The 11,650-nt window shown below is 36.5% G+C and overlaps 1 protein-coding gene across 1 annotated transcript in view; it reads left to right on the top strand.

The window, feature by feature from the left end:
* The window catches only part of APPBP2 (amyloid beta precursor protein binding protein 2), a 60,041-nt gene extending 49,040 nt beyond the window's left edge, over positions 1–11,001 (top strand). Inside the window, exons 10-13 of the mRNA XM_082707507.1 lie at positions 1,500–1,585; positions 3,366–3,556; positions 5,249–5,414; positions 6,455–11,001. Coding sequence (XP_082563633.1) covers positions 1,500–1,585; positions 3,366–3,556; positions 5,249–5,414; positions 6,455–6,708 — 697 coding nt within the window. The 3' untranslated portion in view covers positions 6,709–11,001. The remainder of the gene's footprint in view (positions 1–1,499; positions 1,586–3,365; positions 3,557–5,248; positions 5,415–6,454) is intronic.
* The last annotated feature ends 649 nt before the right edge of the window (positions 11,002–11,650 follow it).

Genomic DNA, 11,650 nt, shown 5'->3' with positions numbered 1-11,650 from the left:
GAGAAGAAATCAGTAATATTTTGGAGGGGAAAAAAAAGGGGGAAAAGAGCAGATTTAAAAATAAAACAACTGATACCTGCTACAATCTGGATGAATCTTGAAAACATTCTGCTAATTAAAAGAAGCTAGTCACAAAAGACCACATATTGTGTGATTCCATTTATATGAGATGTCCAGAATAGGCAAATCTGTGAGACAGAAAATAAGTTTGTGGTTGCCATGGGCTGATATAGGGTTGGAGAAAAATGGAGAGGAGACTGCTAATGGGCCAGTATTTCTTTTTAGGGTCATGAAAATACTCTGAAATTGGTCGTGGTCATGGGCGCACAGCTCTGAATATACTAAAAACTATTGAATTTTGCATTTTATTTTTTAAGATAAATTATTGTGTGAAGAATAAAGTAAATTAAAGAGCTATGATAAATTTTTTTAGTTTTTTTTTTCTTTTAAGATTTTATTTGAATGGGAGCACATAAGTAGGGGGAGTGTGAGAGGGAGAAGCAGACTCCCCACTGAGCAGGAAGCCTGATGCAGGACTTGATCCTGGGACTCCAGGATCATGATCTGAGCCAAAAGCAGTCGCTTAACCAACTGAGCCACCCAGGCACCCTTTTAGGTACTTCTGTACAAGCTGGTCTGAGAAGGGTATTCATTGAAGAGTGAGCCATGTGGGTAGAGAGTCAGGGGGATAGTATTCCAGAGGGGACAGTAAACCAGGTGCAAGAGTCCTAGGTGAGAGTATGCTTTGCATGTTCAGAAAGCTGCAAAAGCCTGTGTGGCTGGAGGAGAAGGAGAGGGCTGTTTCTGAGAATAGTAGATGAGGTCAGACAGGTAGCCCAGGGAAAGAATATGGTGAGCCTTGTAGGCTATGGTAACAACTTCACAGTTCATTCTGTGGGAGATGGAAATCCAATGGATATATATATATATTTTTTTTAAGATTTTATTTATTTATTTGACAGACAGAAATCACAAGTAGGCAGAGAGGCAGGCAGAGAGAGACAGGGGAAGCAGGCTCCCTGCTGAGCAGAGAGCCTGATGTGGGACTCAATCCCAGGAATCTGGGATCATGACCTGAGCCAAAGGCAGAGGCTTTAACCCACTGAGCCACCCAGGTGCCCCAATCCAGTGGATATTTTAAAAGTTCAGTCCACAACAGATTAGAAATTTAAGAAACAAAAACCAGTACCTTTACCACAGAAAGTTTTAGAAATTCCATCAGTATTATAAGTTGTGGGGTTTTTTTTAAAGATTTTATTTATTCATTTGACAGAGATCACAAGTAGGCAGAGAGAGAGGAAGGGAAGCAGGCCCCTTGCTGAGCAGAGGGCCCGATGCGGGACTTGATCCCAGGACCCTGAGATCATGACCTGAGCCGAAGGCAGCGGCTTAACCCACTGAGCCACCCAGGCACCCCAGTTGTGATTTTTTTTTTTTAAATGCTATAATTATTTGTACCTAAAAAGAAATACCAGAATATATATTTGTCTGTATTACAGATTTCATGCTGAAAGAGCTATTGGTATCATTACCCACATCCTACCTGAAGATCATCTTCTTTTGGCTTCTTCAAAGAGGGTGAAAGGTACCCTTTGCAATTAGTCTCCAGTATAAGTGTGTGTGTATATATATATATATATGTGTATATATATATATATATATATATATTTTAGATTTCTTTTTTTGTCAGTTGTAATAGATGTCTGGTGTCATATATTTTAAAGATACATAGTTTAAAATCAGGTTATTTGTTTATTTCTTTGGATGGTAGCGTAGGATTAGACTATATCTGCGTATTACTAAGATAACCAAGCCACTGATTTAAAGTATCTGCCTATAGCTCTACCTAGGAATTTCCAGTGGTTCATAATAAAAGGTTTGCTTCTCTCATACAGCATTGTTCATAAGCCAGAATATGTTTTGTTGCTATTTTCCTTCCTTCCTCCCTCCCTCCCCTCGCCACTCCCTTTTCCTCTCTGTCATGCCTTCATTCGTTCATTTCTTTTGAGAGGAGGGTAAAAGAAAGAAAAACACGATTATTGCACAGTAGCATGGGTTTTTCACATACCTTCAGCCTTATAGTGTAGAATTTTGAAGCTCAGCTTTGTATCAGGTTACCCTTAATGTTGCAAGGCTCCTAGCAAATACCACTTTCTTCTTTCCTTATTTTAACCTTTCTTCTAATCACTACCAAAGCCCTTTCATTTAAAAAGCATTTTTTTTGCCAACATGATTGGGTCACCTGTGTGGTAATTCTGTGCATGCTGGAGAAATTTTACCTTAATTCTGGAACTAGTTCTTTTTTCTCCCTTTAGGTTTGTGTTTTTAACTTAAACACAAGTAATACATAATTGTTATAAAAACTAAAAGTTAGAAAAGAGAAAACAATAAATTAAGTCACCTGCAATCCCACCAATCCAGATTCAGCATTTTGGTGAATATTTTTTAGACGTTTTTACCTCCAAATAATGAAATGAATAAATTTCTTTAGTTTTATATTCTGCTTTTTTCACTTAATACCTTGTGAATATTTTTTCATTGTAGTACCTGTGGATATATATCTTTTTGTTCTTTAAAAATGCTATAGTGGACTAAACCTCTTTTACTTTTGCACATATGGACAGTTTACCTCGAAATAAAATTAAATCATAAAAAATATGTATTTTTTTTTTTAAGATTTTATTTATTTATTTGACAGAGAGAGATCACAAGTAGGCAGAGAGGCAGGCAGAGAGAGAGGAGGAAGCAGGCTCCCTGCTGAGCAGCAGAGAGCCCGATGTGGGACTCGATCCCAGGACCTGGGATCATGACCTGAGCGGCTTAACCCACTGAGCCACCCAGGCGCCCAAAAATATGTATTTTTTTTAAGACTTTAAATGGAATTTGAAAGTCTTGTATGTGACTTTGAAATTGCACTGTCTTCTTTCCTGATTTGGTTAGTCAAGTGAGTAGGAGGAAACTTGTTCTTTCAGTTGTGTTTGGCTAGAGGTTATATTTTAGGAGTGTGGTTTCAAAATGTTCAACAGTGCTTGGGGACTCCTTGACACAGTTTCATAACTTTAAAATTTTGCCTTTGCCTTGTCTTACATTGCTTCAAATAAGAAATTAATATCAGCAAAATATAATAGTCTAGTAAAGCAGAAATTCTGAAAAATACTTGATATATACCATTGTTTTTAAGTTCATTATATTGTGCAAACTGGAATGGCCCCCAAAAGTTCATTTTTTCATTAACGTGGAACTCATCTTTACCATTTCTAAACCATAAACACAAACATTTATAGAATTTAATTTTAAATTATATGCTCTGATTAGCTTTGATAGATGGTTTGGAAGTGTGCTAATTTTATTGCTTTCTTAATCAGCTCTTATTTTAGAGGAGATTGCAATTGACTGTCATAATAAAGAAACTGAACAGAGGCTGCTTCAAGAAGCTCATGATTTGCACCTGTCTTCACTCCAACTAGCTAAGAAAGCTTTTGGGGAATTTAATGTACAGACTGCAAAACACTATGGAAACCTTGGAAGACTTTACCAGTCAATGAGAAAATTTAAGGTAGAAGCATGTTTTACTATCTTTTTCTTTCAGTAAATAATTTTAGGTAATAAATTATAATCTTAAATAATATATCTTCAGTAATCTTCACTAATAAATGTACACTTACTATACTTCTTCCTTATTCCACAAAAGAATTGAAAAAATAGCATAAAACAGCAGTGTTAAAATATAAATAAAATTCAAAATCTAAGCCATGGAAAAATAAGGCATAATATCAAACCATGAAGGTTAATATGGTTATTATAGTTAGACTTAAGACATAGCTATTAGCAGGGCACCTGTCTGGCTCAGTCAAAAGAGAATGTGACTCTTGATCTCAAGGTTGTGAGTTCAAGCCCCACGTTGGGTATAGAGATTACTTAAATAAATAAAAACTTCGGAATAAAAAAACAGGGACCCCTGGATGGCTCAGTCAATTGGGTATCCAGCTCTTGGTTTCAGCTCAGGTCATGATCTTATGGGTTGTGAGAAATGAGCCTCGGTTGGGCTCCCCAATCAACGGGGTGTCTGCTTGAAGATTATCTCCCTCTGTCCCTCCACCAGCTTCTGTGCACACATGCACAGTCTCTCTGTCTTCACTCGCTATCTCTGAAAATAAATAAAATCTTTAAACAACAACAACATAGTGTTAGCTATGTTAAGTGTAGCCCTTACCTTCTGGTTGGCACCGTAGGTTAGGTGTCTGCCTTTGGCTCAGATCATAATTCTGGGGGTCCTGGGATCATCCTGGGATCATCAGACTCCTTGCTCAATGGGGAATCTGCTTCCTCTGCTTCTCCCCCAGCTCATGTTCTCTCTCTTTCTCCCTCTCTCTTTCTCAAATAAAGAAATAAAATCTTTAAAAAGAAAAAAAAGTATGGCCCTTAGCATAATGTCTGGCACATGGTAGGTATGCAAGAAATGTCAGATACTGCAAGTATTATTAATTGTGATAAAAATTTACTGAATTCTCTCTAAAAATTTTGGATTTTAAGTTTTTAATATTGTTCATTTTAGGATCACAATAAAGACAGGATGAGAGTCACTGCCTAAGATACTATTTTTTACCTGAAAATCCATTACATATCCCTCACTTAACTTGAGTTTTATTTGTTGGAATAAAAATTGTCAGAATTCCAAAATAAAGTGTGTATCTATGTAACTGAATTACTATAGTATGGAGTTTCTTTTTTTTTTTTTTTTAAGATTTTATTTATTTATTTGTCAGAGAGAATGAGCACAGGCAGACAGAGAGGCAGGCAGAGGCAGAGGGAGAAGCAGGCTCCCTGCTGAGCAAGGAGCCTGACATGGGACTCGATCCCAGGAGGTTGGGATCATGACCTGAGCTGAAGGCAGCCGCTTAACCAACTGAGCCACCCAGGCGTCCCTAGTATGGAGTTTCTTAACAAGGTTCAGTTAAATTTTGGAGCATGTTAAGAAATAATTTTCATTTTGGAAAGTTTTTATGTTAATTTCTTCTAACAATTTTTCATTACCAGGACAGATTTTCTCATCATTTTTGGCACAGGACACTTACTGTCATCAGCTTATGTGTGTAGCTGCTCAAACCAGTAATGCTTCCCATAAGCAACTTTTGGATTAACATAGTATGTCCTCTGATTTCCTTAGCACTTAAAAGAGTCTTACTCGGAAAGAATTGTTACTATGAGAGTATAGTCTAATGGCTAAAACAGCTCAATTATTTTTCAGGAAGCTGAAGAAATGCATATCAAAGCAATTCAGATAAAAGAACAACTTCTTGGTCAAGAAGATTATGAAGTAGCCCTTTCAGTGGGACATCTGGCTTCTCTATACAATTATGACATGAATCAGTATGAAAATGCTGAGAAACTTTATTTGCGATCTATAGCAATTGGTATGTTTCTTTTAAATTTCTTACTCAGTTGATTAGAAATAACATGTAACATATCTTGTATGTTATGTAAGGGAAGTATAATTATGAAGATTTAAATGAGCTTAGAGCTGCTAAGGATACCAGAAGCCACCCAAAAATCATCTCAAACATTTTGCTTAAGGTGATTTACTGATCTTGAAGCCAGTGATAAGAAGTATGACAGTTGAGGCAGAGTGTCAGGTATAGGCAAAAGCAGTTATTCTAAACTAGTTGCGTAATTAGTACTCCCTTCATCTCCCTTCTTCTGGCTATAACATAGATCAGGTTTACCAGTTTTTGAAAGTAATATCAGTGGAATCATGCGATGTCTATTTTTACGTTTTGGTGAACATGAATTGTGAAATACATCTGTGTTGTTCTGTAACACTATCGCTTATTAATTTCCAGGGCTATATAATATTTTATTGGATTAGTATATCATTATTTATCCATTCTACGGTTAATGGGTATTCAGAGCATTTGGATTGTTTCCATTTGGGGCCTGTTACAAAATAAGATACTGTAATTATCATCTAATGTGCCTGTTAAAATTTTTCCCTGTTTTGGGAACACGTGGCTGGCTCAGTTGGGAGAGCATGTGACTCTTGATCTCGAGGAAATGGCTTTGAGCCCTGTGTTAAGGTTTTAGAGTTTACTTAAGAAAAAAAAAATTCTTCCCTATTTTTATATTGAATTGTCTGTCACTCCTTATTGATTTACAGAAGGTCTTTATATACTATGGATGCAGCAAGCCCTTTGTTGGTTATATATTTTGCAAATAAATAACTCTGCTGCTTATTTCTAAATGGTACCTTTCATAGAACAGAAGTTCTTAATTCTAATATTAATCTTGTCTCTGGGTACCCAATCTCATTAGTTCCTCAGCCTAGGGAATAAGATGAAACCACCTTATTTAAAGAATTGAACTTGTGTTGTCTTTTAAGAACCTCTTATTGTTTCATTACTTGAGCTTTCTTTCTTTCTTTCTTTTGTGCGTGTGTGTATGCGTATTTTACTTTCAGGGAAGAAACTGTTTGGTGAAGGCTACAGTGGACTAGAATATGATTACCGAGGTCTAATTAAACTTTACAACTCCATTGGAAATTATGAGAAAGTGTTTGAATATCACAATGTTCTTTCTAACTGGAACCGGTTGCGAGATCGTCAGTATTCAGTGACCGATGCTCTTGAAGATGTCAACACCAGCCCCCAGTCCACTGAAGAAGTGGTGCAGTCCTTCTTGATTTCTCAGAATGTTGAGGGACCGAGCTGCTGAGGGAGGACCTCAGTTAACTAATTTACCTTTTCCCAGATTGCAGGGAATTCATACTGTGAAATCAAAACCATGTTGTTTTTTGGGGCTGGAATTTGCATTGAAACACTGGTCCAGTCCATTGACCCTATTTGGGTGATCCCTATCTTGCAGAGTGTCTGTAGGAATAAGCATATATTCAGTTATATTCAGCATGTACCGCATGTATAAGTAGTCTGGCCCATATTTTCAACCTAGTAGAACAAACAACAGGAAATCTTTTTTTTTTTTTTTTTTTTCCATTTTAAAAAATAATTCATTTTGCAGAAAGCCTGAAAGAACCCCCAAATAAAACTATTTAAGAGTTTAAAAGAGTTGCATTCTTATTATGTAAGGATGATTTTAACAACTTTTTAACATATTCTTCCTTGTGGAGGTATTCAATACTGTATTGTAAAGATATTTTATGGGGAAAATCTTTATATGCAGTATAGAAAAGTTAACACAGTGCTAGTAGAAGAGGGACATCCTGACTTAGGTTTGGCTACCTTACCCAGAGAAGTGGATGCAACCACTCCAGAGCTCTGTTACAAGGGAAAGACTGTCAGATTCATCTGAACTGGACCAGTGTTGATCTGTAAGTAATAGAAAAGCTGACAGACCAGCAGTTTTATTAACCCTTTGGTTGTTTCAGGGTTTTTTGGTACAACAATGCAAGATGCTCTGATAGCGTTTGCTAACAGGACCAGGAGGACCTAAAAAGGACCAGCCTATGTAGAAAGGGGTTATTTGGACCAGAGGCTTTAGGTGATTATTTTAGCCCCTGCATATAATTTTATCAGTAGAGTGTTTCATTTAGAGGTATAATGAAAAGTGATAATGCAAAAATTATATTCATGTAATTAGACACCAAACCAGGGAAATTTGGCGATTACAGTGGCATATCTTTAGTCAGTGTGCACAGATGGCAGTACCATAAGCAAGTCTATAAATATCTGCTGCAACCATCCCCTTCATTTTAAATGTTTTCCTAATAATCAATGCAATTAACAAGTATATTGGCTAAGAGTCATGAAATAGCTCATGGGTGGGAATTTCATGTTACTATATGGCTTGTGGGGATTAATGGAAAAACGAATGCCAAAAAGAAGCAATTCATAGAAATCCTTCATTTTTATGGTAAATAATAGTCCAACTATGTCATTTTCTTTGAAATTCAAGAGTCAAATGTAGAGATCCCCTAATTATATGTTTCACTAACTTGTCTTCCTGTTCATTGGGTTTTGATATTTTTTTTAATCTTATGCCAGTCAGGTTATTTAATGTTGAGGTAATTAATACTCAAATTTGGAAAGTTGTGACATGTAGCAATTAAGAAACAAAGTCTTTTGCTGTTACCTCAGTTCTTACTATAGTGGCCTATGTGGTGCCTCTATAGTTAAGAATCAGGGTTTTCCCCCCTATTTTCAGGGGTTCATGACTTGGCTGTCAGAGATGTTGCTCTTGGCTAATGCTTGGAGTAGTCTGTGGGTGAGTGGATGTGTGTTGTATTTTGGTTTTCTTTTAACATGCATGTTAGGGTTGGAGGGGGGAAGAAATGTAAACTGCCACATTGAGTACAGGAAAATTAATTGGAGATTGCGGGTAAATTTGATTTTAAACACTTTTTGGGCTTCCCAAACCTAATCTTGTTTAAAACTGTTAATTGCAGTCTTGTTAGTTACAAGCCAGTGTTTTTAAGTCCCCAGGAGGGGATTGACTGGGGGAGGTACATAAAGAGATGAAGCAAGCCCAGACACTAAGACTGTAACTATGATTTCAAAACCTGGGTTTATTCCTCAAATTGAATTATTTTCTTTTTCATTTTAAAGAGTACATTGGCACACCTGCACCTCCCCTCGCAGTTAATTGCAGTCTGATGCCAAGAGGCACCTCTTTATTAATTACCAAATAGTCTGTGTGACCAAGGACTAACATTTATCAAGTTACTCAGCACTGTCCTCACGGGCCTATATATTTAATACCTCCAAAGATATTTCCAGGATAGGCTTTGTATACTTTTGTTGGTTATTTAGAGTCCTGTGGTATGTTTGTGGTATAGGAATGTCATGGTAAATTGTTTTTCAATAAATATTTTGAAACTTAACGTTTCCATATGAAGTTTTTTTTTTTTTAATCAATGTGTATCTTTTGCTTTTGTGCACACGTAACATTTCCTAGGATAAAATAAAGCAAATAAGGCCTCATCCTCTCTTAATTCAGTCTGAGCTCTACTTAGCTCATAGTGATCAAGCAATATGATACTTAGAAGCCTAAGATCACAGGGTGATAATGTTATGTGGCAGCCAGTTTTTCTAAAAAAACATCGCTAGTTTCCCCTTATTACCACTGCTTTCATGTAGTTTTCTATAAATCTGTACACTTTGATTTAATCCAAAAACTGTAGGCTGAAAAAAGAGATTGACAGCTTGTTAGTGATATAACAAATAGTATGCTATTAATTCGGGTTGTAATGAAGAATAATACCCTAATGATTCTAAATGTGGGATTTATCCTTTTCCTGGGGATGTTTAAGGTAGGATAGAGAGGTGAATGTTACCTTGCTTTATGGGGTTAAAAAGAATACAAAGAAAAGAATGAAATGTACCTCACAATAACCAATAGGTTGCACAGATTTTTCACATATGGTGGGGTTGTGTGTAAGGAAACCTAGACCAACTTTAAGATTTTTCTGGAAGTTCAGCAAAGTCATGTTAAATAAGGGGCCTTTGGTCTCATCCTTCCTGACTTTGATTTCTTCTCTTTTACCCAGTCTTTTTCCTAAAGTTGGTGCTACTCAGATTGGGTGCATCAGGGGGCTCTGTGATCCTCCTGTGCCACACAGATGGTCAGTCCCTCCTGCATCCAGTGTAATAGAACTGATGGGGCTCTTCAGACCATAGTTTTTATGGGTCCCCAAAGCTGACTTTCCCAAAGCTTTAGGGCCCTTCTTGTCATCGAAGCTCTATCTCCTTGGTTAAAAACAAACTCACTGTTGGTCTGTAGTAATCTGTGTGCAGGTATGCGCTTATTTGTGAAAATAAAAGATTTGACAAAGGCCTTTGTTCCTAGCCTGCTTGGGAAGAGTTCGTAATGTGAAAATTAAGTACAGAGGATGTTACCTTATAAGTAAACAAGAGTGCCATTTGGTGGCTCCTTACATGCAAACAGAGCGCTGAACAGTCAACATCTAAAACACAACTGAAGCTTTTGGCCATACTTTACAAATTGAGAACGATGGTTTGCTTAGGTAGCAGGTATTCTTAACTGCCACTTGGTCTTTATCTTTTCCCTAGAATTCATAGCCTTGCTGCTTGCAAACTGTTCCCTTTCTGGATGAAAAAGTTACTACTGGAAAAATACTTATTTATATAAGTATGAACTTTTTTAAGAGTTTTATTTTTGCTTTAAAAATTAATGTATATATTTCACCTCTTGGCTTTGGAGGACCTCAGTTCTTGATAGGAAAGAAAAAATTTTTTTAATCGGACATTTGGATTATTCTCCAGCTTGAACCCTAGTAGTTGTATTGTCCACAAATCTCAGGAATGTGTTAGGCAGAAAACTGGTTTTACCCTGTCGGTGATCTGAAGGAGTGTGCTTATTAAGTAATACTATTCTTTAATTGCAATCCTAGGTATCTATAGCATGAGTGGCCTTAGTGAGTTTGTTGAAGTGCACATTTTTTTTCAAAAGTAAAATTTAAGATTAAAAATATATGCTATATATAGATATCTAGAAAACCTGGTTTGTGGTGCACAAGTTAAGTGTTGGATCACTAAATAATTGTTGCAGGTACCATTTGTGTAACATTACTCATTTCTGTATATTCCTTTTATGGAAAGATATGTTGCCATGGTAACTAAAAACTTTTCAATTTAGTTCTACTTTTATGATGTGAATGAATGCTACATTTTATTAAATATTACCAAGTCAGTACTATTTTTATACTTTATTAAGCAACAGGGGATTTTAGTTTAATAAGCTCAAGAGCTCTTAATGAAACAAATTACTAACAGTTCTTTACATGAAAATCCCCACTAATAGTGCCACAGTAATTTCTATAGAAATATCTAGGGTCATTGATAGATTTTTTAAGACAATTCTTCATTGTGTCAGAATGACCTTTCATATCATCCTTAACAAAAACTTGTAGTGCCCACCATTATTTGTAACCATTGAACCATACTAAGTATGTTTGTAACCAGCATTGTGATATATTCTGTACTTGTATTGCTAAAAATGAATTATTGACCTAATAAATATAGTGTTCCTGCATTCGTAGTGTATCTGTTTCCATTTTAGTTGTGATCACTTTTGGTCGGGACTTGGGATTATTGCTGCAACCTGTTTTTATTAGAGAACCGTGCAAGAGAAACTGTTGAAACTAGAACAAAAGTGTTCTTGTTTGAGAAAAATAAGATGGTACCAGCATCTGGAGATGGTACTTATGAAACTGCTTTGGAAAAGACAGCAGTACATTAATTAATGCAGGGGGTTTTAATCTTTACAAAAGTCACTACCCCGTTCTTTTCCCTGGTCTTCCATCTCTGAAGGGCAGGAGGCTGGTGCAGAGACCTGAGGAAGCTGTGCCGGCGATAGTGGAGAAACCCTGCGTCTGTTTCAGTTCCAGCTCAGCCTCTGAGCAGTAGGAATTTGAGGTACGTCATTATAAGTAAGCCTCTTTGTGTTTCATTTCCTCGTATGAATGGTGGGGTCATATTAGGTCTTTAAGAAAATCTGCCATGGAACAGTATCGAATCATAAGCACACAGAACAGCTAGTGCCGGAAATGAAGCCACACTTTAAATTACTATAAAGAAAATTAACATTTTGACAAAATCCCACCTTCACTTTTAATAGCACTGCTTTGATCTCGCCTGCCACCTGCAGTGATAACTGACTTTTTCTTTTTACATTCCCATGA

Source organism: Mustela nivalis (assembly GCF_964662115.1).
Source record: "Mustela nivalis genome assembly, chromosome: 17".
NCBI lineage: Eukaryota > Metazoa > Chordata > Mammalia > Carnivora > Mustelidae > Mustela > Mustela nivalis.
The sequence above is the reverse complement of the archived record's forward strand: the minus strand, read 5'-3'. Positions and strand labels throughout refer to the sequence as shown.